This window comes from Martes martes (genome assembly GCF_963455335.1).
Source record: "Martes martes genome assembly, chromosome: 14".
Classification (NCBI taxonomy): domain Eukaryota; kingdom Metazoa; phylum Chordata; class Mammalia; order Carnivora; family Mustelidae; genus Martes; species Martes martes.
In genome coordinates, this window is record NC_137902.1 from 11,178,380 (window position 1) to 11,204,771 (window position 26,392).

At 42.3% G+C, this 26,392-nt stretch overlaps 1 protein-coding gene across 2 annotated transcripts in view; it reads left to right on the forward strand.

Annotated features, from left to right (window-relative positions):
* Nucleotides 1-26,392, forward strand: part of MCMBP (minichromosome maintenance complex binding protein) — a 50,651-nt gene that overhangs the window by 19,070 nt on the left and 5,189 nt on the right. The window contains exons 2-15 of one of the 2 annotated variants that reach the window (XM_080823098.1): nucleotides 349-434; nucleotides 1,068-1,208; nucleotides 1,336-1,377; nucleotides 3,328-3,429; nucleotides 7,510-7,654; nucleotides 9,618-9,769; nucleotides 11,498-11,598; nucleotides 15,375-15,553; nucleotides 15,927-16,050; nucleotides 17,425-17,542; nucleotides 20,747-20,912; nucleotides 21,844-21,977; nucleotides 22,948-23,112; nucleotides 26,219-26,307. In XM_080823098.1, coding sequence (XP_080679224.1) covers nucleotides 349-434; nucleotides 1,068-1,208; nucleotides 1,336-1,377; nucleotides 3,328-3,429; nucleotides 7,510-7,654; nucleotides 9,618-9,769; nucleotides 11,498-11,598; nucleotides 15,375-15,553; nucleotides 15,927-16,050; nucleotides 17,425-17,542; nucleotides 20,747-20,912; nucleotides 21,844-21,977; nucleotides 22,948-23,112; nucleotides 26,219-26,307 — 1,744 coding nt within the window. The remainder of the gene's footprint in view (nucleotides 1-348; nucleotides 435-1,067; nucleotides 1,209-1,335; nucleotides 1,378-3,327; nucleotides 3,430-7,509; nucleotides 7,655-9,617; nucleotides 9,770-11,497; nucleotides 11,599-15,374; nucleotides 15,554-15,926; nucleotides 16,051-17,424; nucleotides 17,543-20,746; nucleotides 20,913-21,843; nucleotides 21,978-22,947; nucleotides 23,113-26,218; nucleotides 26,308-26,392) is intronic. The other variant, XM_080823099.1, reaches the window with a different exon arrangement.

Genomic DNA, 26,392 nt, shown 5'->3' on the forward strand with positions numbered 1-26,392 from the left:
CTATTCATGTGATTTTCTTGAAAGTTTGAAATTATTCCCAAATTGAAAAAAATTTTTTAGAGCACCTTTTCATTTTAGGGTAGTTATAAAGAGAAAATCTGTATAAATGTTTCCAAAGAGCATTGTGCTTTGTCCAGGTAGCTTCCTATCTCATTCTCTGGGAATTCTCAACTAGGTTGTTGGCTCCTGAGAGCCTGCGCCAGGCCAGCACTGCCCAGTGTTGTCCCCAACCCCTCCACAGGGCAGCTTCCCGAGCGCCCAGTGTGGCAGCGCTCCACGAGGTTGTGACCTGAACATAGTCTTGTCGGCTGTTGTCCCTTTGGCTCTGAAAAGTCCTTTTTCTTTCAGCCCAAAATGGAGTTAATCCCGACTGGGAGAAGAAAGTAATTGAATATTTTAAGGAAAAGCTGAAGGAAAATAACGCTCCTAAATGGGTAAGTTTATTGCGATTTTCAGGGGAGAGGGTTGGGCTGACTTTCAGTTTCTCTCAGTGGAATGGTAATCCACACAAAATTTTAGCATATGTGCTGCTGAAGTAAGCGCTAAAATTTTAAACTGTATACATTCATGTGTAGTGTCTTCCGCTTTAAGTGCGTACGTATTAAAAGATTTTGCACTTTTCCAACTGAAATTTAGAGTCAAGCGATTCAGTGCTTCTGTGTTGCAGCCTCTAGGTGGCAGTGTTTGACCGTGTTACTTTCTAAGACCAAAAAAATCAGTAGTTTTGAGTCCTGAATATCTTTATTATCTTCATTTAAAGAAAATTGGCATGTACTAATCTTAAGCGAAGAGCTCAACAAAGCAAATGCCTTTCTGCTGCTTGAGAAGTATTTTTAAGGAAGAGCATCCTTTTACATTAGAGTCGGATGTCATTATACAAACTTGGAAGAACATAAAAAATACTTTTGTGTCCAGCACTTTTGTTGTGTTGACTGTTAAGATCACTGGCTTCCTAATGGGGCTTGGTGGGAGGTGGTGCAGGGGGGTGTGGTTCTGGATATACAGCCTCTGTATATGTGCTTAACATTCTACAGATAAGAATATTTTATTGACTTGTTTTCCTTCAGGTACCGTCACTGAATGAAGTTCCCCTTCATTATTTGAAACCTAACAGTTTTGTGAAGTTTCGTTGCATGATTCAGGATATGTTTGACCCTGAGTTTTACATGGGAGTTTATGAAACGGTTAACCGAAACACAAAAGCACGTGTATGTATTGCTTTTTTTCATGAAAATTTCTGTTTATAATTAGTGGTATTTTATCCTTGTGTTGTGTATGGTGGTTTTGGTTCAGGTATACTGATATGATGCTGTTATCCTTTGTTTTGGATCATAGGTCCTTCATTTTGGAAAATATAGAGATGTAGCAGAGTGCGGGGTATGTATCCTTAAGATATATAAAACATCTTAAGAACTTATTAAGCAGTGAATTTATTTCTTTTGGTTGATCTTAAGTGTACTTATTTTGTGTGTAAATAAGTTCTGAGAAGTCATGTGAAATGTTTTATTTACCTTTTATTTAAGCTTCTCTGTTAAAGTTTTTGATCTTTTAAAAATCTCTTAGAAGGTGGAGTATTGTAAATAATTCCTTCCTTTTCCTTATATCTGTACACTTGGTTTCAAAATTAGAGGGTTATGGTAAATTCTTTTAAAGTAAAAGTGGAAGATTAACTTAGGGCTTAACACTTGCTTAATTAAATTTCATTAAGTCCTGCAGCTTTTTCCTAGGAAGAAGAAAGTTTTTAATAAATTTAAACTTTCTTTGATAAAGAGAAGTAAGGGAAACTTACATATCAGTAATGGGAGAGGCAAGAAGGTAGAGGACACTGGATATAACTGTGGTTATGAAAGGGATAGTCTTGAGGTAGAAACTTACTAGAAAAGCAGTTATAGAGGCACTACAGTATATCTGCATTTTTAAATGTTTTTTTGTGTGGTTCTACTGAAACTGGTGGTAATTGTCAGTCGTTGAGGGGGAAAAAAAAAGTATCACAGGTGGGGATTGATCAGCAAGTGCTTAAGTAGAAAGGTGGCACGTTGGTGGAGCCCCTCCATTCTGGGTCTAGTTCTCTGCTTTGGTGATCCAGACTCCCAGTTTAATCACATTATGTGGGGCTTTTTACATACTGGGAGTCTGACTCCTGCTTACCCAAACCTCAAGAGATTGATTTGTAAGCCCTAATACCAGCACATTTACTCATAGTAGAAGCTGTGCCTGATTAAAATGTCCTAGCTCAGGGCCAGGCTGGACAGCAGAACAGCCTTAATATGGAAGATTGCTGCGAAGATTATATAAAACAAAAATGTAACTTCATATAATTATTTAGGGGGACTCATGAGAGTTGGATTTGCTAATCTTAACACATAATGAACTCGAGGTCTCCTAATGTCTTTTTTCTTTGAGAGTGTTTCCATAAAGTAAAATGTGGTGCCAAGTCTAATGTGTCAACTTTACAAATAGTTGCTGTGTCCTTTGTTTGAGGAGCCCTAAGCCATATTAGCCTCATCTATCAATACACAGTAATGGAGTATCACCATAAGCTAGTAATCTCAGCATCTGGAAATAGGAAAGTAAAATAGGTGAGTCTGTCCACGTGTGACACTGCTGAAGGCAAAGAGTTTGTATTGTGTTGCTAAAGATAATAAGTAGAAGCACCAAACCAGGAATACTTTGGGCCTGGAAAGAAAGAAAGAAAGACATAGAAAGCCCTGCTTGTACATACTAGCTCAGGTGAAACTTGATGTGTCTTGGGTCCCTCCCCCAACCACCAAAATGGGATATACATTTTATTTTACTTTTAAGAGATTTTGTGGTAATATATGTACTCAAAGTAATATGTGCTTATTGAAGTAATATTTTAATATTACATCTTGGGTTCTTTTTATGTCTTAGAATTTTCTCAGTATATTTGAAATGGAGAACATTCCTTTTCTAGGGAATAATATCTGACTGAAATCTCATATCAGAGTTACTGCTAATGAATATTTCATTAAGTTCCTATTTTATAGGCTGATACTGATGTGGTCTATGAAAGAGACAGTGCTTTGTCTTTGAAAAAAATAAAGTATCCTGTTTATTAAAAGATTTAATTTTGTGACAGGGTGAGATGTATTATGGTTTAAGGGAAGGTAGTATATTAATGGTTGCATGTGAAATGATTTTATGTCCATGGTTTTTTTTGGGGGAGGTTTGGTATTTGGTTGTTAATTCTTAATGTGAAGTATTTACTGTGGTTTTGTAAATAACATGAATATGTGGTTTGCTAATTAAAGTTTTTGTTTTTTTTCTTAATAAGACTTTAAATAATGCTTTTTGTGTATATCACAGCCTCAACAAGAAGTTGATTTAAACTCCCCACGAACTACCACTTTGGAAAGACAGACTTTCTATTGCGTCCCAGTGCCTGGGGAATCTACGTGGGTAAAAGAAATATCCTTTATCTAAAGTTTCTTCTGTGTTGAGTGGTTCCTGATTATATTCTTAATTGAAAAAACCACAATTAAATTTTGAGTTTTTGAAACTTAGTCTTTTTACACCAACAAAATAAGCTGGAAAAAAATTGTTCTTCATTTACAGAACTTGGCTTTATTTTAATGAAATGTTTTTCGTTTGTCCTAAACAAAAAAGTTTATAAAGCAGCCAAAGTATGTGTCGTTGAGAAATGATAAAATTGTGGTACATTCCTGTAGTGAAATACTGTTAAAAAGATTGAGCCCACCGTGGCTTTAAAGGTACTGAAAAAGTACCGTAATTAAATAAAGACATAGTTTCAAATTAGAACTAATTCTGGATTTCTTAAGGGTAAACAACATGTTGCCTCATTGAGAGATGTGGAAACATCTTGGTATACTTTTTTTTTAGGCATAGTTCATATACCCTGAGTTATGTAGATTTTAAGGGTGCACTTGAGTGGACAAATGCACACCCATTTAAATTACACCTGTGAAAGTAAAGTACTTGTTCCAGAAAGTTCCCTTGTGTCTTTCCAGGTACCTCACTCACCTTTTGTGACCACTGATTTCTTTCACTGTAGCTTGGTTTTACCTATTCTGTATGCCAAAAAATGGAATCATACAGAGTCTTGTGTCTAATTATTTGTTTTCTATAACACATTTGAGATTCATCCGTGTGTGTGTGTGCGTGTGTTGCTCATTCCTTTTTATTGCTGATTTTATTTGTTTATATTTTTTCCACTTGATGAGAATTTGGGTTGTTTCCAGTTTGGGGGCTGGCATTTTGTGAGAAGATTTTTAGTTAGGTTTTTTTTAACAGTTTTTTCTGTGTATCAGTTGTGATAAGTTGTATTGTTCAAGGAATTGTTTCAAAATCATTTAGTTGAATTTATGTCAATAACAAAGCTTTTCATAATATTTCCTTAATTTCTTTTTCATGTCTGGAGGATACCTAGCAATAATCTCTTTTCATACATAATAATGTTCATTAATTTTTTTTATTCTTGATCAGTGTTGTTAGTGGTTTGTCAGAGAACCAACTGTTTAATTTTCTGTTTTCTATCTCATTGACTTTTGCTCTTATTTCCTTTTATGCTAGTTTGGCTTTAATTTTTCTCTGGCTTCTCAAAGTGGATGCACAGATCATTAATTTCAAATCTTCCCTTTCTTGTATTAGCGTTGAAGGCTATATTCTTTCTAATCATTGCTTTGATTATATTCCAGACTTTGATTTGTTTTCACCATCATTCAACTCAAAATATTTTCTAATTTCCCTTGTGATTTCTTCTTTGTTCCTTGATCTCTACAGCAGTTTACTTCCATTCATCCCCTCATTCTTTGTGCTGCCGTTGTCGTACACTTCATTTGTACTTAAACTATAGAGCGCACAATATACTACCCTGTTTGCTGTAAACATTTGTCTTCTTGGGACGCCTGGGTGGCTCAGTTGGTTAAGCGTCTGCCTTTGGCTCAGGTCATGATTCTAGGGTCCTGGGATCAAGCCCCACATTGGGCTCCCTGCTCAGCGGGGAGCCTGCTTCTCTCTCTCTCTCTCTCTCTCTGTCAAATAAATAAAATCTTTAAAAAAGGGTGCCTGGGTAGCTCAGTCAGTTGGGCATCTGTCTTCAGCTCAGATCATGATTCCAGGGCCCTGGGATTGAGCCCTGCATTGGGCTCTCTGCTCAGCAGGGGCCTGCTTCTCCTTCCTGCCATTCACCCTGCTTGTACTCTCTTCTCTGTCAAATAAATAAATAAAATCTTAAAAAAAAAATCTTTAAAAAATTTGTCTCCTACGTAGATTAGGAAATGAGGAAAAAGTGTCTTGATACGTTTGTGGTATGTACCATTTCTAGCTCATTGTTTTTTTTTTTTTTTTTTTTTTTTTATGGAGTCGTTCAACTGAGCTTTTCTTTAAGTACAGATCTGTTGGTGATGAATTTTTTCAGCTTTGGTTCAATGAAAAATGTCTTTGTTTCACCTCTATTTTTGAAGGATGTTTTGCTGGTTATAGAATTCTGGGTTGACAGCTCTTTTCCTTCCCCAGCACTCTGGTGGTCTTGTTCCATTGACTTCTGGCCTCCGTTGCCTTTTTTTTTTTTGATCCAGAGTGTGAGTGTGGGGAGGGGGAGAGAGAATCTTAAGGAGGCCCCATGCTGGGTGTGGAGCCTGATGCGTGGCTCAGTCTCTGACCCTGAGATCGTTATCAGAGCTGAAGTCAAGAGTCAGATGCTCAAACCATTGCACCTCCCAGATGCCTCTGATCCCCATTGCTTTTTGATGAAAGGCTAGCCGTCATTTTACTCTCCCTGTGTGAGACATATTTGTTTTTCCCCTGGCTACTTCTGATGTTCTCTCTCTCTGTGGTTTTCGGCAGTTTGGCTGTGATGTGGGTCGGTGTGGGTATTTTTGTGTTTATCTTGCTTGGGTATTTTCGAGGTTTCTGTGGACTGGTATTTTTCAGATTTCAGCCTTTATTTCTTCAAATGTTTTTCTGTCCCAATCTCTTATATTGTCTTGTTTTCTGGGGATTCAGTCACGTAATCATTAGATGTTACTGACCTCCAGATAACTGAGATTCTGTTTGTTTTTGTTCTGTTTTGTTTTCATTTCAGATATCTTATTTTTCAGTTCTTGATTTTTCATTTGGTTCTTGTCCATTGTTCCCATTTCTCTGCTAACATTCCTCATCTTTGACTCATCAGTCTTTCTTTAGGATTTTAACCATTTATTTGAGAGATTGAGCGCGTGTGTAGGGGAGGGGCAAGAGGGAGAGGGAGAACCAGACGCCCCCCTGAGCAGGGAGCCCAATGTGGGGCTTCATCCCAGGACCCTGAGACCATGACCTGAGCCAAAGGCAGACACATTACCAACAGAGCCACTTAGATGGATCTTGTCTATATTTTCTTTTAAACTGATAAGAACAGATACTACACTTGATCATAGCCAAAAGGCCGAGAAGTGATTATATTTTCTTTTAAAATTGTGAATTTTAAGGTTTAGAGGAAACATACCTCAACATAATAAGGTTTAAAGGGAACATACCTCAATATGTATATATAAAAAAATAGTGAATTTTAGATTGCCTTTTTAGTGTCCTTGTCTGCTAATTCCAATATCTGAGTCATCTTTGGGTTTGTTTTTATTGATTATTTTAAATCCTGATTGTAGGTCATATTTTCTTGCCTCTTCATATATAACTAATAATGTGTTACTGTATGCTGATGTACAACATTGTAGAGAGTTTGGTTTTGTCTTCCTTCCAAGAAGGTTGCATTTTGTTCTGACGGGCAGGTGATACAAGTGGATCACTTTGACCTTGTCATGGCTTGGTTTTGCGATTTGTTAAGGTGGGTATGGAATAGCCCTTGGTCTGTAGGACACAGTCCTTAGTCATGAAATGTGCTATTTCTGGTCACACCTAAGTGCCCATGTTGTTCATCAGGGTCCAGTTCTAGTATTGTAGAAGTCCCGAATCTCCATTTAGCTCCCAGCCAACTAGCAGCTGTTCCCTGCTAGCCCTCAAGGAATCCTGGCTTGTACATCTACGGTTTTATGTTCAGCCAAAAACCCAAATGGAACCTGCACAGGTTTCTTGGTCTTTATCTGCAGCTCTTGCCTCTCTGTTACTTTCTGCAGCTTCCAGTTGCTCAGGAGCCCAGAACGCTGTGCTCCGTTTCTCTGTCCTGCAAGGGCAGTCCTCACCTCTCTTTGTTGCGGTTTGGGGAATGTTCCCAAGAGAAAGCTGGGAAGAGTGTGGAGTTTACTGGTGTGTTTCCTTATTGAAGAACTAACTATAACCTTATGTTCCCTTACGATGTTCAGTTACCGAAAACAGTTGCTCATATCTTTTGTCCAGTTGTACAGTTTCTTTGTAGCACAGGTAGGGGGCATGAGGTTAAGCTGCTACTTTCATGGTCAGAACTGGAAGTCCAGTCTTTTAAAAGGATGTTTTAATTTTAGCCAAATTGCCAAACCAATAATATTACTAGCCCTAGAATTAGCATACCTTAGGATATTCCTCAGTTCCTGGTAGATTTTCCTTAACTTTTCATTTAACGCCTATGTTAATGCAAACCAAGCTCGAGTCAGTCCTTCAACGTCCTACACTCCCAGTCGTCACAAGAGGAGTTATGAAGATGATGAAGATATGGACCTACAGCCCAATAAACAGAAAGACCAACATGCAGGTGCCAGGCAAGCAGGTAGCGTGTGCCAACAGGCTTTCTCTACATATCTCCCTCAGGTTCATTTCCAGAATTAATTGTTCTGTGATACAGCTCTAGATTTAGGAAATGACAGCAATTTGAAAACCTTACATTCAAGTTCAACGCTGTTATAAACAGTCTTTTGAGAGTTTTTGCAATACTCTGGTCAAACTGGGCTTCATAACTGAGCAGTTAGGCATCACTTAGTGAGAAGTATCTGCTTTCTTGTTAGTTTTTAAGAGTCTCAGATGGTTAGTTGACAAAGGTCTTTTTCTCACTCTTTATATTTTTATCTCAGCTCCTAAATAATATGGAAATCTAGTAGTTTATCCTGAAAATGTTTTATTTTTTATTTTTATTTTTTAAAAAGATTTTATTTATTCATAAGAGGGACAGAGAGTGTGTGCATGTGTGCACACAAGCATGGGGCGGGGCAGAGAGAGAGGGAACAGCAGACTCCCTGCAAGGCAGGGACCCTAACCCTGCGATTATGACCTGAGCCAAAGGGAGATGCTTAATGGACTGAGCCACCCAGGTGCCCCAAGATAGTGGTACTTTACTTTACTAAGATTGAAAATATCAGAGGAAAACCATGAAATTGTGGTGCACTCTAGGTAACTTCGGTCTCAACTTGAGAGCAGAGAGCCCTTAAAATAGTCCCAGTTCTATTCTATGTACACACATTTGTAGTGGTTTATCTTGAAACATGCTGAAAACCCAGTAAATTCTGATTAACACGGGGACCAAGGTTTGGAATATCTTAAGAGCATGAGATAGTTTCAGAATTGGCATATTTCATTCTTGATTTTACCAATCACAGTGTATAGGAATAGCGAGTTTCTTTATGGCGGCACGTAGAGAAGTTTGTCATCATTCCTCCTTTTGTGGCCAGTCATTTCTCTTGAGCACCATCCTCAGAGGGCAAGTTGAAGGGTGGGGGGGTGGGTTTCAAACAAATCAGTCTAGTTAAGGGGCATCTGTAAGATTGGGTTGAGAGTGGTAAACAAAGAATTACTAATGAATTTCATTTACCATATGTTTTCCTACTTTATGTATATTTCCTTAGAGGTAAGACATACTTTAATGTTTTTAACATTGGAATGTTTTATAGTAAATCTGTACAAATGTGGTGGTCTTTTTCTCCAACCCCCCCCAAATGCTTATTAAAATTAATGGTGTATCATAACAGTAAGTAACATTAGAATCTAGGATATATGGTAATTCTGTTATCTAAGCAACAAATGATCCCTCCTCTTTTTTGCTTTTATTTAGATGTCCTACTGTAGGGTTTTTTGTACATTTGGGTGCATTATTTATTTACAATGTAACTTGTTTGTTGGTTTCTCAATAATCTTTCAAGCTATATATATTTAAAAATTTTTTTTGAGATAAGCGTAGATCACATGTAGCTTTAAGAAAAAAGTTTCCCCTGATGGTAACATCTTGTATAATTCTTTTTTTTTTTTTTTTTTTTTTTTTTAGATTTTATTTATTTGACAGAGATCACAAGTAGGCAGAGAGGCAGGCAGAGAGAGAGGGGGAAGCAGGCTCCCTGCTGAGCAGAGAGCCCCATGCGGGGCTCGATTCCAGGACCCTGGAATCATGACCTGAGCCGAAGGCAGAGGCTTTAACCCACTGAGCCACCCAGGCGCCCCATCTTGTAAATATTACTGTAAATATTAACTTTTAAAATATACTTGAGATTTGAAGAGGGGAGTTTTTTGCCATTTTGTTGTGTGGGAGAAATGATTAAAATTTTCAGATCTTCATAATCTTTGTTCTCTTTTAGGTCAGACAATGTTTTGTTAGCATATCTTACTTCCTTAAGAACTGTAACAACTTGAAGTTTTTTGTGTTCAGAAGCATCATTTATATCAGACTTGAAACGCTCTTTAGGAATGTTCTTTCTCTCCAGGAAGCCTTAAAAATGACTAAGTGCAGTGCTGTTCTTTGAATTTAGGGAGTGTTGGTGGTCTTCAGTGGTGTGGAGAGCCAAAACGTTTAGAAACTGAAGCTTCTACTGGCCAACGGCTGAACTTCTTGAACCTCTCTTCTCCTTTTGACCTGAATTTTCCACTGCCAGGGGAGAAGGGTCCTGCATGCCTTGTGAAGGTACTAAACCTTTTATAGACCCGACCTTGATGTAGATGTGGAATGTGTCTCAAAGTTAACATGGAGTACTCTTAGCATTTGTGTTTGTTTTCTGTGGCTGCTGGAGCGAATATTCACAATGTCAGTGGCTTTTAAAACAACAAAAATTTATCATTTTACAGGCTTTAGGCCAGAAGTCCAACATTGATCTCCCTGAAGATAAAATCAAGGTGTCCTTTGGGCTGCATTCCTTTCTAAATGCTCTGGGGGAGATCTGTTTTCTTGCCTTTTCCAGCTTCTAGAAGTGCTCACATTCCTTGGCTTGGGGCCCCTTCTTCCATCTTCAAAGCCAGAGTGTTTTCATAGTCACTTCTTCCTGGAAAGGACCTTTGTGATTAGATTGGGCCCAACCAGATAATCCAGGGTAATCTCTTCATCTCAGGGTCTTGAATTTATTCATACCCCGTTTTGCTTATAAGGTAACCTATTCACAGATTGCAGGGATTAGGATGTGGATCTCTTTGGGAGGCCATGTTCTGCCTACTACGGGGTTCTTAAATTCAGTTGAAGAATATGGGGCACTTGGCTGCCTCAGTTGGTGGAGCCTGCGACTCTCGATCTTGGGGTTTTGAGTTTGAGGCCCATGTTGAGTGTAGAGCTCACTTAAAAAAAGAATTGAAAAATATTTTGAACACAGAAGTGGAACAGTTTTTTTAATTCATGTGAATTCCTATGTCATTTCCAGCTTCCAACAGTATCTAACATTTTCAGCATTCTTCTCGCATCAAAATCTATTTCTCATTTGTATTTAAAACAAAATAGAGGCAAAAAGTCTGTTGTCAGTTTGTTCTATTTTGTTTACCCTGGTTTTTTGATACTGATAGGTGAAACAAGCAATGTAAGTTTCAGAAATGATCATTGAGAATTTCTATTCTTTTATTTTGTGGTTTTAACTTAAGTGGCACTTCAGTTCTGTACCATAGGGACCAGAGTGAGGATGGCTTTCCTGCCGTGCTTCGGTTTAGCCTCACTAAGAGGAGGCTTTGACAGTTACTAGAGCCCATCAAAGACACAACTTTGAAAGTTTTACTGTGAAAACCCTCATGGCCTTTCTGAGTTTTGTGTTAACCCTCCGAATAGTGCATGGTTGGTGAATAAGTCCAAAGTTAGTAATCCTGCAGTTGTTTTTTTTTCCCCCTTCTCTTGGTGTTCTTAATAGATTTTGAGATAATGCAGGTTTCTTTTTTCTTTCTTTTTTTAAAGATTTTATTTTTCATTTATTTGAGAGTGAGAGAGAGCACGAGCGGAGTGCGGGGCAAAGGGGAAGGGAGAAGCAGACTCTCTGTTGAGGAGGGAACCCATTGTGGGGTTCTGTCCCAGGGTCATGACCTGAGCCAAAGGCAGACGCTTAGTTGGCTGAGCCACCCAAGCACCCGATAATGCACATTTGTTATGTTAGTCATCCATTGGGAAAACTTTTTCTTCGAAGTAGTGTGGTGTATTGACAAGAGACCCTGGTCTGGGAGTCAGGAGTCCTCTGTTTCAGTGTTAATTGCTAACTAGGAGAATGACTTCAGGCAAGTATTTTATCTCTCTTGGTTTCAATTTATGAAATAAAGAGTGGCTTTAAATTCCATTTCCTGACCTAAAAATCTAAAATAATATTTCTTTAGCCTTAAAACTAATATTTTATGATTTTTTTGGTGTTATTTAGTCCTAACAACATGATTTCTTATGATCTCCTGTCAGGTCTATGAAGACTGGGATTGTTTCAAAGTCAATGATGTTCTTGAGTTATATGGTGTCCTATCTGTGGATCCTGTGCTAAGTATACTGAATAATGATGAAAGGTGAGTCTGTTTGTTCTTTCTTGGGTAACTTTATTTTGATAAAATTTCAAACTTGCAGAAGAGCTGGAAGATAATGTTACAAAGAGCTTTCTCCCTTTACCCAGATTTACCAGTTGTTAACCCTTAGTGCCCCATTTGCTCTATCATTCGTTTGTGCTCTTACATGTGCACATTTTTGTATATGTACATGTTTTTCTGAAACACTTGAGAGTAAGTTGCGTACATTATCCCCTAAATACTTGAGTCCATATTTCCTAAGAACAAGGACTTTCTCCTATACAGTCAGAGTACAGCCATCAAAATTAGGAACTTTTAGAAAATTAGAAACACTAATCCACACTCCATACTTAATTTCACCAATTATCTCAATCTTGTTTCTTTTGATGTTTTTTTTTTCTTTTTTAAATATTTCCTTCTTTTCCGTGAGCCAGGATCCGTAGGGTCACATGTTCCACTAACCTGGAACAGTCCTCGACTTCTGTCTTTCCTGAACTTGTCACCTTTTTTTTTTAATTTTTTTTTATTTTTTTATTTTTTCTAATTTTGCCAAAATTCGTTTCTCACTGTTCTGGAGGCTGGGAAGTCCAAGAGTAAGGTGCTGGCAGATCCGGTGTCTAGTGAGGGCCCGTTTCCTGGTTGCAGGTGGCTGTCTTTCCTTGTCCTCACATGGCAGAGAGCCTTGACACCTTTGAAGAGTACAGCCAGTCATTTTGTAGAATATGTCAGTTTGGGTTTGTGTGGTGTTTCCTCATGCTTAGAATCAGGCTGTCATATGAGGAGGCACCTGATGTCAGTGTGCCGCACTATTGGTGGTGGTCATTTTGATTGTTTGGTTAAGGTGGCATCTGCCAGGTTTCTGTCCTATAAAGTTATTGTTTTTCACTTTGTAATAAGTAATTTGGAAGGAGGTACTTGGAGACTACATTAATATCCAGTTTCTTATTTAACTTTTGTCCACTTATTTATGTAAAATTTTTATTTGTCAGAGAGAGTGTGCACAGCACGTGCACAAGCATGGGGAGCAGCAGGCAAAGGAAGAGGGAGGAGCAGGCTTCCTGCTGAGCAGGGAGCCCGATTTTGGGCTCAATCCCAGGACCCTGCGATCATGACCTGAGCCAGAGGCAGACGCTTAACTGACTGAGCCACCCACGTGTCCCTCATCCACTTACTTTAATATCCATTGATGATTCTATTTTATTTTTAGTTAGAGAGAGCATGAGCAGGAGGGGCAGAGGGAGAGGGAGAGAATCTCAACCAGATTCTGCACAGAGCACGGAGCCCGGTGCAGGGATCAGTCCCACGACCCTGGGTTGACAACCTGAGCTGAAACCAAGAGTCAGACGCTCAACCGACTGCACCACTCGGATGCCCCTGTCCATTGATGATTCTTGATCGGTTATTACTAGATGGTGATTTTCTGTCTCAGTCATTCTTTCTACGCTTGTTTATTGGCATTCTGTTAGAAGAGAGATTTTCCTCATTTGTTTACTTAAGTTATTTGTTTATATCAGTGTGGCTGTTAGTTTGGTGCTCGAGATTCAGGTTTTCTCATTTGGCTAGTGAGAGTCGTTGTAAGCAGGCTCTGTGTCTTTGTGGCATGACCTCATTTTTGAAAATGTCTTTCCTGGCACACATGCTGTTTCAACCTCATCTGTCCTTCCTATACTCCAGCTGCAGTATCAGCCATTTTTCTAAGGAGCATCAGTTTCTTTTAGTGAGGAATTTTATTTAAAAGTCAAGATCTGAGTGCTTGTGTGCTCACTGGTATCAAGACTGGTATTGCTTCTATGCCCTCTAAAGAGCAGGGCTAGGAAATACATATACACATACTCTGCGCATACAAATAAGTGCACATTTATATACCCGCACTCATGCATCTTCGTGTATTTTCAGGTCTATCAGAACTGTGAATTCAGTGTTTCCAGTTCCAATTCTGCACTCAGATGTTCTCCCTTCTCCCCTCCCATATTTGTAGCCTCCCTTCTAACAGAAAGAAGCTTGACTCTCATTGTTCTCAACGTATTTCCACAGTGCAGAGAAGGTCATTTCAGAATCAGCAGTCCATACCGCTGCAAAAAACAAACCTCATAACTCGTGTCCAAGATTGGTTTCCACTTCTTTTTATTTTAGAATGAGGTGTATAGTTAGAGTACTGGGTCTAAAATTCCCGGGGTGAGTTTTCTTCCCCTTTGGTCCTTTTGCTCATTATTCATTTTATGTGGTTAGGTTCAGTTTCCATTGCATTTCTCTTCAGAGTGTTTCTTCTGTCCTTATTGTTTAGATTTTTTTTTTAACATATTCATGAGTTTTTATTAGGGCATACACTAGTATAAAAAGTGGTGGCACATGTTTTGAAGAGTTTAATTTTTAAACTTTTAAAATAAATCTGTTAACATTTTCTCCTTTGTTTTAATTTTTTAAGTATAGAAAATGTTGACATTGTTGCCCAAATCACAGCTATATACAAAGAATGTAGGGGTGTCATCCCCCCTGCCCTGTTCCCACTCAGGCTCCATAGAGAACCAGCCTGTTTCCGCTTTTATCTTTACTGTATGTTTTGCAAAAATAAGTAGACACGTGTATATTTTATTCCCCTTTATTATATAAAAGATAGCCTGATATATGTGTTCCTTTACACTTCCTCTCCACAGCTAACAATATATCCTGAAAATCCAGATCTTCCTCATTCTTCTTGTTTTGTCTTGAGCTTGCCAAGGAATGGAGTCATACCCTCCCCGACACACAATAGTTTTCTTGTTGGGTATTGGACATTTATCTTGGTTTCCCTATAAGAACTTACTTTTCACTATTATAATAAAGGGGGGGGTGGACACAGACATTTTTTTTTTTTGGACACAGACATTTTTAAACAACTTTAAATAAACTTAAATAGCGTTCCTTAATAATAGTATAGCAAATTGCTTGCCTTGGCTGTTTCTGGTGATGATGATTTTCCTGCTTCAGTCACTTCATTGGTTGAAGCCGCTTAGTGCCCAGTGAAAGCTGGATGGCTTGGGGTGCCAACCTGGTGTGGCCATTTACCGGCCACGTGACTTCTGCAGGGCCTCACCTTCCTCACTGGAGACCAGGGTAGGTGAGGCATTAATGAATGGGTGTGTGCATAGTGAAGGACACTGCCTGGCACGTGGTCCAGACCACGTACGGTTGTCGTCGTCCTTGTGTGTGGGGCAGGTGGCCACGTGAATGGGTAACTCTGTAGAGCATCCTGTGAAGTCTGAAGTTCTAAACACATCTTAGTGATTTGTTTCAATTGTATCACGGTAAATCCATTGTCTGGTAATTTATTTAGCAAATCTGAAAAACTCACACTTTTTCATTTCACTACTTGACTACTCACTATTCAAGGGAGGTGTTGTGGAGTATTAAAAATTAGGAAAAACAATTAGCAAGATAAGAGATGAATGGATCTTCCACACTGAGTAATCGATGCCTAATGGCTTATGAGAAAAAGACCCTGGTTTTTGAGACATGCTGTGAAGCGTTTCATGTCTCCGCTGATGAAGTGATTTCAAAACACAGATCCTCTTCACCAGTGATGTGCTCTGTCGCATTAACTGCAGCTACAGCATACTCAGTGAAAGTGTTCTTTTTCTTGAAAAACACATATATATCCTTGTGTGACCTAACTATTGTGACCATTGAGAATGAGGAGCCATTTTCCGTTCTCTAAGGAGATGTACAGGTGGAACTGTTCTTGGCTTGAATTCTCATTTTCAGAGATGTGGCTGTGAATTGACTTTCTCCTCTCTCCGTAGGGATGCCTCTTCACTACTGGATCCGATGGAATGCACGGACACGGCCGAGGAGCAAAGAGTGCACAGTCCTCCTGCTTCATTAGTGCCAAGAATTCATGTGGTTTTAGCCCAAAAGTTGCAGCACATCAATCCTTTACTGCCTGCTTGCCTTAACAAGGAGGAGAGCAAAACCTGTAAGTGTAAGTGCTAATGCCTTGGGAGCCAGAGACCTTGGGGCCCCGGGCGGGAGCCGCCTGCGGTGTGTGCTCACGGTGGGGCCGAGGCAGCCACATCCTCGTGCTCAGCTTCAGTCTCTCTAGTAGTTGCTGTGACCCTGGCTCGTTTTCCTTCCCGTTAATTCTCTTTATTAAGATGAGGCAAAAAAGAGTTTACAGGCTGTCTTATCTCGAAGATTGGCATCACTTAATGACTGGTATTTAAGTCTACACTAGTTGTCTACTGACTTTAGTGCTTTGTTCCACTTGGGTTTGGTTTTTTTTTTCTTTCTTAGCCTGAGACACTCTGGAGGAGCTGGTGTGTGTGTTCTGAGTGTGGTCTCCCTCCCTTCTCCAGTCGTTTCAGGTTTCATGTCTGAATTATCTCCCGTCCGAGCAGAGCTGCTTGGGTTCCTCACGCATGCGCTTCTGGGAGACAGCTTGGCCGCCGAGTACCTGATCCTGCATCTCATCTCCACGGTGTAAGTGCCGAGCTCCCCGCGGCCGACGGTGGTGGGGGGTGGTGCCGACCATGCAGAAGAGCAGGAAGGTTGCGCAGGCCGCGTCGCTGTTACAGTCCTTTAGCTGCATCATCAGGTGGCTTTTATTCAGTGTGACAAGTGTTACATGAAATCACACATTGTTTGTCCAGCTTTTTTGTTTCACATTTAACCTTTTGTTTATGTCTCCCTTAAATATAAGAGCCACAGTCAGACAAAGAACCTGGCTGATAAGTAAAATGAGCTGTTTTATTCTTTCTGCATTCTGAATTCTTGGTTTATACATCCCACAGCTCTGCAAGGCCCACGGTGCGCACATGTAATTTGTAGGTGAAGGTGCTCACCTCCTTTCCACCCCACCACAGGTCTCTATTTCCTGATTTCAGAAGTAATGTGTGTTTTCAACAAGTTCCAGGAGCATAAAGAAACTGGAAACTGGGGCGCCTGGGTGGCTCAGTGGGTTAAAGCCTCTGCCTTCCACTCAGGTCATGATCTCAGGGTCCCCGCATCGCATTGGGCTCTCTGCTCGGCAGGGAGCCTGCTTCCCTTCCTCTCTCTCTGCCTGCCTCTCTGCCTACTTGTGATTTCTGTCTGTCAAATAAATTTTAAAAAAAAAATCTTTAAAAAAAAAAAAAAGAAACTGGAAACTGTCTGTCATCTCACCCACTGAGAGATGATCTCCGTTAACACATTTGGCTCATGTTTGTTTCATCTTTTTTTTTTTTTTTTTTTACATATGTGTACATCCCTGCCCAGGTCTCCGTGGTACTCTAAACGCTGATCTTGTTTTTATCATTTACTATGTCTTAAACATTCTTCCTTTGTAATTCTTCATGAAATTTTTAATGGCTGCACGGTATTTCATTGTAGACCATTGTCCTAGTTCCGTAAATGCTGGTTTCCTTACTTCCCTCAGTTCCAAGTGACCCTGCAGTCAGTGCCTTTGTTCTCCACATCCTCCCTCGGCTAGGATTTCAGACCGCAGCACATAATGGTTGAGTGCACAGGCTTTGGAGCCAAACCCCGCAGGTTCAAATCCAGCTCTCCCACATCCTGCTGTGTGAACTCGGGCATGTTACTTCAGATTTCTGTCTCAGATTTCTCACCCGTACAGCGAAGGTGACTTGCCTCAGAGAGCCTGGAATTACATGAGACAGTTAAGCACTCCGAACAGTCCTAGCGCATGCGCAATGCTCATGCGCAAATGCTGGCTATTGTTATTATTCTGATAAGTGAGCTGGTCAGAGTAATTTGCTTTATTTTTAATGACAATATTTTGCTAATCTTTGGTTGCTTTTTGATGGAAATTGGGAATCCACCTGAATAGCTTACTGGTTGGTATCTTTTTTTTTCTAGGTATACAAGAAGAGATGTTCTTCCACTGGGAAAATTCACAGTTAACTTGAGTGGTTGCCCACGGAATAGTACCTTCACAGAACACTTATACCGGATTATTCAACATCTTGTTCCAGCAGTAAGATCAATATAAATATTAATTATTATATAAATAATAATTATTAGAGATCTGAACACACTGGGGCGCCTGGGTGGTTCAGTCAGTTAAGCATCTGCCTTTGGCTCAGGTCATGATCCCACGGTCCTGGAATTGAGCCCCACGTTGGGCTCCTTTCTCAGGATCCTGCTTCTCCCTCTGCCTCTGCCCCTCCCCCCTCCACTCATGTTCTCTCTTGCTCTCTCTAGTCTCTCTCTCAAATAAATTAAAACAAAAAGAAAACCTGAGCGCACTTTAAAAACTCATCTAATTGTCTTTCATTCAACCCAAGTATTTAAATTTGAAATTGTAATAGATCTTATTAAGGGGAGACAAAGCCTGCCAGGTTCCATAATTTACATACTCACTCCTAAACACTTCACTTTTCTTTTATTGCCTTAGCACAAATTTCTGTGACTCTTATGGCACGATTGCAAGTAAATCCCTTAAAATTATGCTGTTGGTTGATTCCAGTTTGTGCAACTTGGTATCTATCCTTTGTGTGCATTAAAATCTTAAGTCTTTAAATAAGCCTGAATTACAAGAGCATAATTCATTTAGCTGAGGTAATAAAGATCTTTATCTCCATGGCCCCAGTTTTAATTCCTGTTTAGAAAGTCAAGAGCTGCCTTTGTTTGCCAGGGTGTGTGGGATGCAGGGTTTGTGTGGTGGTGAGACACCAGGAATGAGGGAGTTGCTTTTGACTAGTCATGTGACTGACAATGCTGATCACTTCTTATTTTGGAGATTTAAGAGGTTAAAATAGTTCATGTGACCGTGTTGTTGGAGGGTAAGTGCTAGCACTCTTCCAGGCTCGTAGACAGCAGTGGACCAAAACTCCTTGCTTCACTTGACACTCTGAAAACATTATGGAGGACTCAAAGAGGTGTAGTTTATCTGGGTTGTTTTTATTACCAGTTTGCCATAGTAGAAATTAAAACTAAAAATAGACTAAAATATTCATGAAAATATATCAATATATCAATTACGTCTGAACATAAAATATTTTTGTAACAATAGCTGTTTTCCCAATTCAAAAAACATTAGTGATAAAAGTGACATGGTTTAAAATTTTTACCAATCTCTTTAATATCTGGATTAATAGAAGACCGTTGAATTGAAGAACGCTTTCTGCATTCAGTCTCTCATAATAGGATGTTTTGATTAAAGTATATGACGGAAAGCTGGCCTTTTTGGATAACTTTGGATTTCTTGGATACTAGACTAAAACTGCCCACATGACATTTTCTTTTTTTTTTTTAATTGAAAGATTTTATTTATTTGTCAGAGAGCATTCAAGCACAGGGGGTGCAAAGGGAGAAGGAGAAGCAGGCTCTCTGCTGAGCAGGGAGCCCAATGCAGGACTCAATCCCAGAACACTGGGATCATGACCCTAGCCGAAGCCAGACATGTAACCGACCAGCCACCCAGGCGTCCCCCACATAACATTTTCTTGAAGGATAGTTGCAAGCGTGAAATCTGTAATGTCCTCAATGAATTTTTTATACTCTGCTGTAGTAAATTCATTGGTCTGTCTTGCATATTGAATGGGTCTTTTATCCATGCATGATTTTGACCTCGTGGACTCTATAAAAATTGTGTCAGCAACTCCTTGGGAGTTCCCTGGACCACATTTTGGGAATTGCTGAAATAGTCAGATTTTAGATTATCATGGTAGAAGACCAAGAGATAATAAGTAAATACAGAATATGTCATTGAAGTGCCACAGGAAGAATAAAGGCCCAGGAGAAGGGGACTGGGGCGCCCGGGGCTGGGGGAGAGTCGCTCACGTGTGCAGTGTGGTCGGGGAAGGCCTCGCCTTCCAGAAATTCGGGGAGAGACTTGATGCAGGTTGGGGAGCAAGTCGCATGGCTCTGTTGGGGGGCGTGTCTGTGCTGGGGGAGAGGAGAGGACAGGCACAGAGGCTCTGAGGCAGCTGTGCGCTCGGCATCTTGGAGGCACGCAGACAGAGGCTGGTGCGGCTGGTGTGGAGTGAGTTCTGGGGAGAAGGGAAGGAGGTAAAGTCCGAGCAGCAGCCTAGTGCACAGACGGGGCATGAGTTATGTTTCTAAATATGAGAGTTATTTCCTTTTATTCTTTTTATTTTGCATCGCCTTGTAGTGGGTTTGTGGGTTTCACTCTTTCATTGTTACCGTATCCCACTCCCTTCCATTCCTTTTGTGTGTTTGTCTGGTGCCGAACTCTTTCTGAACACTTGGCTCATTCATATCTTGTTTAGTTTTCATGGTGGGTTCCGTACGCGTGACCAGCTTCTGCTGATGGGGAGCTAGACCCTGCCGTGTGCCCCCTTGTGTTTTGACAGACTGGGCTTCTTTAGGGCTTGTTGGCTTCTATCTATAAAATGGTCCCAGCCCTCTGCCCCATTTTCTTTGCATCACCGAGCCATAGTACAGTAATCCCGTAAATTCAGAAAGTTTCTCTCTTCCTCGGCACCCTTCTTCCCAATTCCAGTCTCCACCCTTACCACACATACTTCTATTTAGGCTGGAGTGATAGGAGGGGAGAGTGGAGTGTGAAGCAGGGTGCAGAGGGCCTTGAGTGGGGGGCTCGGAGAGCCGGGAGGGTGCAGATGGGTCTAACAGATCCTGGGCTAAGATCGGATGAGGAGGCGGCCTACAGCACGTTTAGGACCCGCAGTGCCCGGGCCCCGCTTAGCGCGCTCTGCTCCTCAGCTGTCCTTGCGACAGCTTGTTCCCTGGTCTGCGGTAGTCTGAGGAATGACTGTGATTTTAATGATTTTAACTCCAGGAGCACCGAAGAAAATTAAGCTTTTCTCTCCCCATCTTCAATAAATAAAATATTTTTTGTTTTGCTAGCCTGGGGTTGTGGTAGATAAAAGAATTCAAGCTTCTGAATATTTGGCAGATGCATCTGAATTATCTATTGTTTGTTTCTGGTTTGCTGGTAAATTAGAAATTAAGAATACTGCACAAAACAGTTGAGAATAAAACAGCACATAGAATAGTGAAATTCTTATTTAAGGTGTAGATTTATTATTTAAGGTGTATATGTAAGATTTTTGCTTTAAGAGCTCAAGAAGCCACGAAACTACATCCTTAGAAATAAATCCTTATACACAAATGGAAAGTATTTAACCCCAAACATGTATTTTCTTAAAACAGGGAAATTTTGTTCCTCTTTCATTAAAAAAATTTCTCTTTGCAGTCTTTTCGTCTGCAAATGACTATAGAGAACATGAACCATTTGAAATTCATCCCCCACAAAGACTATACAGCCAACCGCCTGGTCAGCGGGCTCCTCCAGCTCCCGAGCAACACTTCCCTAGTGATCGACGAAACTCTCCTCGAGCAAGGGCAGCTGGATACACCAGGTACAGACACGGGTGTCTCCCTTCATGTCTAACCTCCCATGAAAGCCAGATCTGGTGATGACTCGTAGAAGAATCACTGATCGAGAGACACTCACATTTCACAAGTATTTAAGATCAAGGCTTGCCGTGTGAATTTGTCTAATGGGGGAACTGTCAACTCACAGACTGTGTCCATCAGCTCTGTTTTGGCCTGCTATGAACATGGTACAGTGACGGGACAAGGACGTTGCAAGGAGCTCTTGAAAGGCTGAGAAGGGAGGAGATCTTGCCTTCAGCCATATGTTAGCTAAAAAGAAAAGTGTAGAGAAGATCTAATAAAACATTTTCTACTGTGAATGTGAAGTTTAAATTTTTTTATCAAAGACTCTCTGGAAAAAGGTTGGAAGGGTTGAACTAACGTCAGTTATGGAACTTGTTATAAATTGGCAAGGAAACCGATTGCTTTATTTGTGCTCAAATGACGTTTGAGAAGACACTTTGCTGGCAGTAAGTTCAAAAAGTAAAGGTAAAAGAAAAAAAGTAGTATGGACGGGTATCCTTAAGACACAGATGAGTGTAAAAAATCAATAAAATTCAGTAACCTTACTTCTTTGCATAAAAATCATTTTAGTTCTACCACTTGTTCTAGACCTGTGAACACACCACACAGAAAGTGATTGTGCTTACTTGGGAACCTGTCTTATGCCCAGTTGCATACAAGATGCTAGATTAGATTTTGGGGGGTCTTGGCCCCAAAATACATTTATGTAGGTTGACCAGTATTGTCTATGAAGCCTATTACTTAGTGAACATTTAGCTTAGGAAGTTGAACAGTGCATGAGATACTTTTGTTTCTTTCTTTTTTTTTTTTTAAAGCAGTAGAAATGTCATGTCTTAAAGCATTTGTTTAGGTGATTAAAATCAAGTAACCAAAAAAAATTTTTTTCCCTAGGTGTTCATAACGTGACTGCTCTGAGCAACCTAATAACGTGGCAAAAGGTGGATTATGACTTCAGTTACCACCAGATGGAATTCCCCTGCAATATTAATGTGTTTATTACTTCGGAGGGGCGGTCACTCCTTCCGGTACGGTATTGTAAGATGGAGGGAGGTTACCTTGGAAAGATAGCTGTATTTTTGCTTTGTTTCTTGGCACGACTTGTTATTGAGAGGTTAAACTTGTTTCAGAATTGGGGCTGCTGATTATTAGTAAGAGAATTGATTATTTCGTTCCTGCCTGGAGGATGAAAACCTATCTGTGAGGAGCCAGATATGGCAAATCACAAGACAAGCAGAGGAAGGCTGTTGGGCGCAGCAACGCCCACATCCAGGCATAGAAAGTAGAAGCTGTCTATAAATTGCCTGATTCACATCTAGACCTTTGTTCTTACTGTTTCGGTCCCATTGTTTTCTGTCAATCTAATGTGAGAAATACTTTAGAGTTCCTTTTAAAATGTTCCCGATGACATGGTAATTATTTTTGTGCTTTATGGTGAAATGCTCTGGTAAATCATCAGAGTGACTGATGAAGAGAGCTTTTAATTGAGTGTTTTCATGATGAGATGTACGCCCAGTGGTTTCCAAAGGTGTACAGTCTCTGTGAACTCGTGGTCACTGTGATTTATGAGAAACTGCTTGTGAACGAGAATGAAGTGGCCCGTGTGTCAGTTTTCTGTGGGAAAGTGTGATTTGCTTTATGTGGTTTCTAGAAAGGCAGATCCAGTAAGACACAGAGTACAGATTCCAAGATTAAGGAAGCCTTGAAAGAATTTTAAGTAGCTGCTTTTTAGAGGCTGGCTACCTTTCTGTGTCCGCTCGTGCTGTCGAGGAAGTGTCAGTAACCAAAGAAGGGCTCACTCTTGGCATGAGCGCTGAGGGAGTCCCGGCGCTTGTCGGTTCGTGTTAAAAAGCGCGCACCCCCCCCACCCCCCCCCCCCCCCCCGTGAGGGAGAGTCGTTCCCGCTTCCTTCGCGGGCTGATACGGGCAAAGCCGCCTCCTGACGTCCCGGGTTCGTCGAGGAACGTGGCGAGCCCCGTGCGGCGCTTCTCTCCGCAGGCGGACTGCCAGATCCACCTGCAGCCGCAGCTCGTGCCCCCGAACATGGAGGAGTACACGGACAGCCTCCTGTCGGCCGTGCTGCCCTCGCTGCTCAACAAGTTCCGCATCTACCTGACGCTGCTGAGGTTCCTGGACTACAGCATCTCCGATGAGATAACCAAGGTGCGTGTGCGGTGAAGGAAGCCGCGGGCCCGGGCTGCCCTAGACGCCTCGGTGGGCTCGGGCTGCCCGCGGCTCCCGACGGGCCGAGCTGGCGCTGTGGTCTCCGTGTGTCTGTCCGGCTCCATCACCGCGTTCAGAATCCTCGTCGGCTGCCGTTGCCCCTCGGTGGGCGCGGGAAAGACCCGGTACTGCTTTGTGCGTTTGCCGTGTCGTTCCCCTGTCGGTCACCTGCGTGGACTCGGTGCCGCGTGGCGTCCTCTCGTTCCGGCCCGAGGGCCCCGCGTGGTTCTCGTAGGCCAGATCCGCCGTGACCGGTTCCGGTCAGTTGCTTATCTGGGACGGTCTTGGTTTCTCCGCGTTTGAAGACCGGCTCTCCTGGACGTAGAGTTCTCGGTGTGAAGACTTGTTCCTTTGTCCGTGTGTCCTCCCGTCGCCTGCCGGCCCCGTGGGTTCCGAGGAGCCGCTGCTTCGGGCTCTGGGGCTCACCTGCGCTGGTGCCGTCGAGACTCTCCGTGGCGTCCGGCCAGTCCGCGGGCCGCTGCCTGTGGGGCTGCAGCGCTCAGCGCGCGGGCGGGGCCGGCTGCTCGCGTGTGCGGATGGATGCACGTCGTGCAGGATGGATGCACGTCGTGCGGGGGTGCGCAAGGAGTTTGGGGAGGCTTTGACCGTTACTTCTTTAAATTCCTTTCTGCCTCTTTCTCCTTCCTCCTTGCAGCACCGCTGTGAGTGTGGGCGCGCTTGATGGTGGCTCACAAGTCATGGATGCTCCGTTCATTTTTCTTCCTCCCTTCGCTTTCTCCTGCACAGACCAGCCACGTGCGGCTGACCTTTCTGCACGTTTTCAGACTTTCTCCGCCTGCCGCACAAAGCTCAGCCTCGTTTCCAGTGAATTTTAAGTCTCAGTCACCTTGTTCAACTTCAGAATGTGTTTGCTTTTTATTTTTTTTTTAAGGCTTTATTCAGAGAGAGCAAGTGAGTGAGTGGAGGAGAGAGAAACAATCCCAAGCAGACTCCACACTGAGCGTGGAGCCCAATGCTGTGCTCTGTCCCACAACCCCAAGGTCATGGCCTGAGCTGAAACCAAGAGTCAGATGCTTGACTGACTGAGCCAGCCACCCCTCTACTTGCCTTTTTTCCCCCCAAAGATTTTATTTATTTATTCGACAGAGATCACAGGTAGGCAGAGAGGCAGGCAGAGCCTGCTTCCCTGCTGAGCAGAGAGCCCGATGCGGGGCTGGATCCCAGGACCCTGAGATCATGACCTGAGCCGAACGCAGAGGTTTAACACTGAGCCAGCCGGGCGCCCCTCTGCTTGCTTTTAAAATAATCTCTCTCTCTCGATACTTTTTTATTCGTGGTGACATCATTCTCATGCTTTGTTTTAGTTCTTTATATGTGGTTTTCTCTAGTTCTTTGAATATATTTAAAGAGCTGATTTAAACTCTTTCTCTAGGGGCATCCGGCTGGCTCAGTTGGTTCAGCATCTGCCTTTGGCTCAGGTCATGATCCCAGGGTTCTGGGATCAAGCCCCGCACCAGGGTCCCTACTCAGCATGCAGCCTGCTTCTCCCTCTCCACCACTTGTGCTCTCTCGTGTGTGTGCTTGTGCGTAGTCTCTCTCCCTCTCAAATAAGTAGATAAAATTAAAAAAAAAAAAAAAAATAGGGCCCCTGGGCGGCTCAGTGGGTTAAAGCCTCTGCCTTCGGCTCAGGTCGTGATCTCAGGGTCCTGGGATCGAGCCCCGCATCAGGTTCTCTGCTCAGCAGGGAGCCTGCTTCCCCCTCTTTCTCTGCCTGCCTCTCTGCCTACTTGTGATCTCTGTCAAAAAAAAAAATCTTTGTCTAGCAAGTCCAATATTTGGGCTTCCTTGAGGACCTTTTCTGTTGACTTGTTTCCAGTGAAGGGTCCAGATACTCTTGTTTCTGTGTCTCATTTTTGTTTTGAAAACCAGGTATGTGGAAGCCAGGATGGCTCTGCTCTGCTGCGGTCGATCCTCCCCGCTAGGGTTTGTTGTTGCTTAGTGACTCTTCCAGTGAACTCTGTGAAGCGCATTCTTTGTCTGCGGCTCCTGGAGTGTCTGCGAGCTCAGCGGTCAGTCAGTGGGCAGATAGAAATTTAATTTCCTTAGATGCCTGGGAACAGGTCTCCCAGTCAAAGCCAAGGGCCCTGTGTGCACATGGGGGCAGGCCTCCAACACGCTGGCACACAGTGTACAGCTGTGACCCGCTCTTCTCTTTCTGCCTGCACAGAGCAGTCACTCGGTTAGCTTAGGGCCTCCTCCGATCTGAGTGTGTGCGTGGCCTTTTGCACGTGGGTGACCTTCTGCACTCCTGTGGAGATAGAGATCATCCTTTGGGGGCTTTTGGGGGAAATTTTTTCATTTCCTAGTTTTTTCTTTTAAGGATTTTGGTGGGTTGTCTGTTTGTCCCAACTACTATCCAGTGTGTGAAGCAGCCGGGTTGATTAGTAATTGCTTCTGATTTTGATAAATTCCCTGGGAGAAGAGGCTGTTCACATTGGGTAAGCGGAGTCTGGCTGAATAAAGACAGCCTTGCACGTGGATTCTCGCCGGGAGCCGCCGTCAGAGAGGGACAGATCTCAGGAATGGTGCTTTGAAAGGACCCTCTCCTGCGGCCTCCAGGCTGTCCCTTTCCAGGGCGTGGGGTGGCTGGGTGAGGAAATGAAAATGCCTCAGAGCCCAGTGTTCTGTCGTTCTTGAACAAATGCTCCCTGTGTTCTGGTTAATTTTCAGATTCTAGAAGAAGCAGATTTTGATAGTTTTTGCTAGTGTTCTTGTACGCTTCAGTGGTGGAGAGAATTTTCCAAGGCCCTCCCTCACTCTGCCACTTTTGCTGACGTCACCCTGCCCTGCTGGCCTTGCACATTGCTGACCCAGAGGTTTGCCTGGCCGCCTGCCGGCTCTGTCGGCAGCATTGGCCTGCGGGTGAGGCGGGACTTTCACCCTCCTTTCTCCGAAGAAGCCGAAGCAGAAGGGCTGATACGTCATTTGCACATCAGCCCGTGGACTGTGTTACTTCTTCCCTGCGTAATGCACAGTGTTTGTTCATAAGCAATAGCGTTCAAGTCCACTTACTCTCTCGGTACAGGCAGTTGAAGATGACTTTGTGGAAATGCGCAAGAACGACCCTCAGAGCATCACTGCGGACGACCTCCACCAGCTGCTCATTGTGGCGCGGTAAGTAGTCCGTGTCCGTCATCGCTGTTTTAGTGAGCTGTGTGTGAACCTTCCGATTTTTAGGAGTAACAGAGATTTGTACCAG